A 6,000-nucleotide genomic window follows, 5' to 3' on the forward strand; every position below is an offset into this window, starting at 1 on the left:
GGATGGCTTGATTGGAGTCGTGTCACTGAGGTTTTGATCTTGGATTTTGGCTGAGTTCTTCACTTCTCCTCCATGGAATGGCCTCTCCACTAGCCTACCTTGGCATTCCTCACAATACTGCAGGAGAAAAAAACATAAAAACAAAGCAAAAATATCTAAATTCTTCACACATCAAAATCTTTAAGAAAATATATACCTGCCACAAAAATTCAGTTTTTTCAAACTGAAAAAAAGGATAGACTTAAAAACACCATTGTCATGAATTGTAACAGTGGCAGAATATTCTACGGGACAAGGTCTATCCACCTTGAAAGTTATAGAACGCATTCCTATAGAAAGCACAATGTGGTCAATACATTCTCTCCTGAAAAAGAAAAGACAAATGAAAACAGAAATTATTTTTTTTAAGATAATAGAAAAAAAAAGAAGAATGAAAACTTTGGAATTATGCCAAGTATGGCACCTTCTGCTCTGTATGGTAACTATTTTTTTTTTTTTTTTTTTTTAGTTTGGCAGTTCACTTTATTTTTATTTTATTTTTTTTACATCTTTATTGGAGTATAATTGCTTTACAATGTTGTGTTAGTTTCTGCTGTATAACAAACTGAATCAGCTACATGTATATATATATTCCCTCCCTCCCTATCCCACCCCTCTAGGTGGTCACAAAGCACAGAGCTGATCTCCCTGTGCTCTGCGGCTGCTTCCCACTAGCTATCTATTTTACAGTAACCACTATTAATGATAGCAGTAGTCCAAGAAGAAATTACATCATGGAAAAATATACTGGTTAACTGATATTCAAAACTATGGGAAGATTTAACATATGGATTAAGAAATATTTAGATGAGTGTTTCACACTCTAAATATATCTAACATGTGTTTCCTCAAGCTTGTCTACCTTGGGTAAAAGGAAAGGGATCACTATCTTGCAACACGAAAATAGCATCTGACTTAAAGCAAATGTGGAAAACAGTTAAAAATTGTTGAGTCTAAGTCGAGGGCCTATGGGTGTTTGTGGTACCATGCTTTCAACTCTTACGTTTGAAGTTTTTCAAAATAAAAAGTTCAGTATCCATCCCCACCTACCCCAACTGAGGCTGCAGCTTCTTCACTCCTCAATCAAGTGTATGGGGATCAGACAGAGGTTCAGCACCCTCACCTCCCTTCCCTGCTGTCCTTCATTTCAAACAGCCTCTGGGCACTAGGAAAGAACCCCTAAGAAGTAGGTACTGATGCTGCAGAAAGAAAATCTACCCAGAGTCCTCATGCCCATAGTTGTTGGGCAGATAGAACTCTTCTGACTCTGAGACCCTCTCTACACTTGTTTATACTTTAATTTATTTGACTCAATTTCCAAAAATACTTCGTTAAGGGTTACACAGTATTTGTAAGTCAATGAAAACCCAACTGGAATTGTACAAAAACAAACAAATAATAAAAGGAAGTCAGACACTGTGATGATTTTTTTTTTGCCCTAGGAAAAAATTTTAAGATTGAATTTATCCTGGATGACGTCGTTCAGGTGGAGTCCAGGACTTTCAGCCTAGCCGCGCAGTCTGTCTCTAGCAGCGGCAGTAGCGGCAGCGGCAGTGGCAGCAGCGGCAGCGGCGGTGGCAGTAGCGGCAGCGGCAGTGGCAGTAGCGGCAGTAGCAGCAGCAACAGCAAAGTGTCTACCGTGGGCACAGCTGCCCAGATAGTGACTACAGTAGTTAGCTGTCTGGTGGGAAGAGTGTTACTCTTGGAAATATTTACGACTGCAGTTTTGATTTTGAACTGAATTCTCGGTAAGCACAGTTCACTTTTTCTATGTTTGTCTCCACATACTGAGGTACCAGAAAATGTTTACTAAATAAAGACTGAGCCAGCATAGCACCACAGACAGAAAGACACGATCTCAGCCATTGAGAAGGTTAGAGCTTCAATGGTAGAGACAAGACCACCCTATGGAAATGTTATTCACACTGTAGGATGGCGTATAAGAGTGCGGGGAATGAGAAATGCAGGTTACATCGGACTCTTTCAGTTGCAAAGGGCAGAAGCTCAGCTCCAATTGGTAGCTCCAAGCTCAGCAATAAAGTGAACTCACTTAATTGAGAAGTCCAGAAGTAGTCTGATTTCTGCCACAGTGAGAACCAAGGGCTCAAATGACATCATCTAGAACCTGTGTCTCTCCGTCTCTCAGCTCCATTCTTCTTGGTGGCAGATTCACTCCCAGGCAGACTCTTCATCAGGCGCCCCAACCCTCATGGTACAGGTACCACCAGCATCTTCATGTTTACAGTCTACTGGCCCAACAGCTAATCCAGAAAGAGCAAACCTCTTTCCCAGCACTTCCAGCAAAAGTCCCAAAGCTATGTCATTGACCTGGCTTGGGCCACATACCCATTCCTGAACCATTCGCTGTGGCCATGAGTTGCCGTGAATTTGAGATGGGGTAATAATTTAGAAGAATACTGAAGTATTTCAGTAGTAGAAGCCAAGACTAGATTTTAAATTTAAAAATAAAGAAGGTGAAGATGAAAGGAAACAATAAGCCTGGTTCTAGGAGTAGCAGAACAACTGGAGGCTGGGGCTTCAGGAAGAAATAATCCGTTCTTCCCTCCTCATGGTAGAAACTAATTAGAAACCAGCTGTCAAGGGAAAAGGACGGTTTGAAGAGACCCAGCCCTGGCCTCTTAAAGCTAATATAGCAGGGTGGGTTTGGAGCTGAGGGACAAAAGGTAAAGACCAACACACAGTTATTGTATTTTAATACCTGTTTTCCTGTCTCCAGAATTCTAATAAAAGTAAAACTTGTTGTCTATTTTATAATAGCGTGATAGGTATTGCTTAAGTTCAGTTGTTTCTTCCCAGAAACATTAAAATATAAGGTATAAGTACTGCTTATTATATATTTGTTCATTTTGTGTTTCCTCATTAAATGCATTTTTTTCCTAATTATCTTCACTGACTTTCTTCCTACTCGTACTTGACAACTTTGGGATTTTACAAAATTCAGAAAATTCTATTTTCAAGTCATTAGTAAATGATATTCTTCTTGGTGTTTTTTAGGACATTTTTTCCAGATAAAAAGTTAATCAACAGCTTCCCCTTTGCTACTAAATAATCTATCATTCTTCAGTTAAGACATAAGAAGACTTAAACACTATTGTCTTAGTCCTTTCAGGTTGCTATAACAAAATACCAAAGACTGAGTGGCTTAAAAACAACAGAAATTTATTTCTCACAGTTCTGGAGGCTGAAGTCTGAGGTCAGGGTGCCAGCATGGTCAAATGAGGCCCCTCTTCTGGGTTGCAGACTTGTCACTGTATCTTTACATGGTGTAAGGCGGGGGTTCTGTGGGGTTGCTTATAAAAATACTAATCCCACTCATGAGGGCTCCACCCTCAAGACCTAAGCACCTGTCAAAGGCTCTACCTCCTAATACCATCACATTGGACATTAGGCTTTAAAACGTATGAATTTGGGGGTGGGGCATGTTCAAATCATAGCCCATTGATGAAATGAAATTATGGGTTTTTTATAACTTTGCATTCTGAGTTAACAGTATTTTACTTTTAAGAGAGTTATGAAATTACACTAAATAAAATGACAAAACTTGAATGTGAAAAATACAATATATAAGCACCACTATTCTCTCTCCATGGTTCCACACAAAAGCACATTAAATTGGTAAACTCTGAAATACTAAGTTTTGCCTTATTAACCATACCATGAAATATTAGAAAAAGTTAAAATTAATAAAACATACTTTAAAATCACACTATATTTTCTTAAAAATATCTGTATTGTTTTCGCTTTTCAGGAAGCAACTGAAGTGCTATTCTGAAGAACAGGTTGAAAACCAAATACAAGAACTGCTTATTTAAGAGGTACTTTGTTGCACAATAAAAAGTCTGTAGCATTTTCAAGAAAATATACTAAAAATATTTTTGTAATATATAAAATGTATTACTTAGTTTTAATCACAAAAATCAAATTTCTTCAAAATACAAATTTCTTTTGATTCCTTATGATTGTATGTACTTATTTCATCCAAAAAAAAAAACTTTTAGAAATTTTTGATTTGTAAGCAGATATACCACCTCCAAGTTGCTGTACCAACAAATCATGAAATACTTTAAATAGTTGAAAGAGCTTTCTAGTTTTGACTTAACTTCTTTAGATCAGATTGGAAGCATTCTGAATTTTTGTATGTACCGGGGGATCTGCTTTTCTCTATCCATTCATAAGACTCTAATTTTCATAGATCTAAGCCATTTTCATTTCTAAGGATTTTGGAGAAATGAGATTGTTTTAGACGATCTCATTTCAGATTGTCTAAGTTGCTGTTTTTCAGATCCACAGGAATTCTAGATTATCCTAGATTTCTGGGCCTGCCAACACTGGCCAGTCGTCTAAGAAGAGTTTCATTGGTGTCCCTTGTTTGAACAAGTCCAGACTCCTCTGCTTACCCCTCCTTCCCACTCAAAACTGTCACTACTAAGAGTGTGACCTCCTGCAACCCAAGGCTACACCAGAAGAGATACTTATTTTCAAGAGGATAAAATTAGGGAATGCAAAAAAAAAGCCACAAATTAATGTAGCTAAACTAACCAAAAGCTCTCATACTATAAAAATTGGAAAGAAAAGTTGAAAAAGAAAAATTGAAATAGAAAAGTCTAAAGGAAATGCTATATTTAGAGGAATAACCCCAATCAAAGCTTTGTGGCCATGTCCTGAGCAAGTAGAGTTGGTATTCACAAAAGTTACCTTCCAGCAAGTGACACTCAGGAAGCATTTGGAACAGCTGAGAGAATTCAATGAAACCCAGAGCTTTTTCTACTGTGTACCGTTTCCTAGAATGCTCGCCCCAGGTCATTGTTAACCTTGCTTAACAAAAAACTATTAACATTTACCATGTAGTAAATCCAAATATCTTTGTAGATATTTGGCATTTTGTTCAGTCAAACAAACATCTATTTAACATTTGCTAGATACCAGGCATTCTAGTGAGACTGCAAGGAATAAGATGCTGTCTTCACCTTCCAAGGATCTACAAGGTAGTTGAGGAAATAGTGGTGGAAAAAGTGATACACAAAACACAGAGATACAGTATCGTATGTGAGAGAAAGAGACATAGGGTGCTGTAGGGGCACAGAGGAAGGGCACTTGGCTGGGGGTAGGAGCATCCTGTGAGTGTGAGGATGGAGATGGACGAGGGACAGATTGCAGAAGAATATGATGCCTGAGATGAGTGGTAAGGAATAAAGCATGAGATTAGCCAAGGAAGAGTGTCCTGACAGAAGGTGTGGGGGTGAGAACAAAGGCTGAAATACCATTAGATAGTGAGTTCCTTGAAGGCAGTAAGGCTCTTCCTTAGTAAGCATTTCTCTTGCCCTCTTACGAAATGTCTGGCACTAGTAGATGCAGACTCACTGTTGAGTGGATGAATGAAGCATGGAGCACGGGGGAATCAAGAAGCCGTCTCGTTACTGGAGCACCAGTACACTCCCTTCAGTGGGAACAGCTTTCATGTCCAGAGAGCACGAATTAGTCCACACCACTGGTTAATTGAGGACTCTCATACTTCCCTCCGTTCCAACCTTAGAGGTATGGGGAGGAGGACAGAGAGACCCAACAAGAAAGACTTAAAAATCAAGTTTTCTAATGCAAATTCAGTTTACTCTACATTTCAGGACAAACTCCTGATGGATGGGTGGGGGGTGGGGGTCTTAGTTTTTACTAAACAACTCATAGATATGCATCTGATTGTTATTTATATTCCTTCAGCAGGAACTAGGAGTCGAGTCTTGTGACTCTTGTTCTAATCATCAACTGCTCCAGTCTGCTCTTTGGAACTTAGCAAAGGCCTAGGAGCCTAAAGCCTTTTTTCTGCAAATAAGAAATGGGGGACATGGAGGGACTTTTGTACCTGGGAAGGCCCCACAGGGTCCTGCTTGGTTTCAGTCCCCCTTTTTCTTTGATACTCCTCCATCCTGAGGGGAACAGGGATGG

General features: G+C 39.1%; 1 protein-coding gene across 1 annotated transcript in view; it reads left to right on the forward strand.

Annotated features, from left to right (window-relative positions):
* Positions 1-3,920, forward strand: part of PKHD1L1 (PKHD1 like 1) — a 154,527-nt gene extending 150,607 nt beyond the window's left edge. The window contains exons 77-78 of the mRNA XM_060035239.1: positions 1,482-1,787; positions 3,809-3,920. Of these exons, the coding sequence (XP_059891222.1) occupies positions 1,482-1,780 (299 nt within the window). The 3' untranslated portion in view covers positions 1,781-1,787; positions 3,809-3,920. The remainder of the gene's footprint in view (positions 1-1,481; positions 1,788-3,808) is intronic.
* Positions 3,921-6,000: the final 2,080 nt, after the last annotated feature.

Source organism: Delphinus delphis, chromosome 17 (assembly GCF_949987515.2).
Source record: "Delphinus delphis chromosome 17, mDelDel1.2, whole genome shotgun sequence".
In the NCBI taxonomy this organism is placed as follows: domain Eukaryota; kingdom Metazoa; phylum Chordata; class Mammalia; order Artiodactyla; family Delphinidae; genus Delphinus; species Delphinus delphis.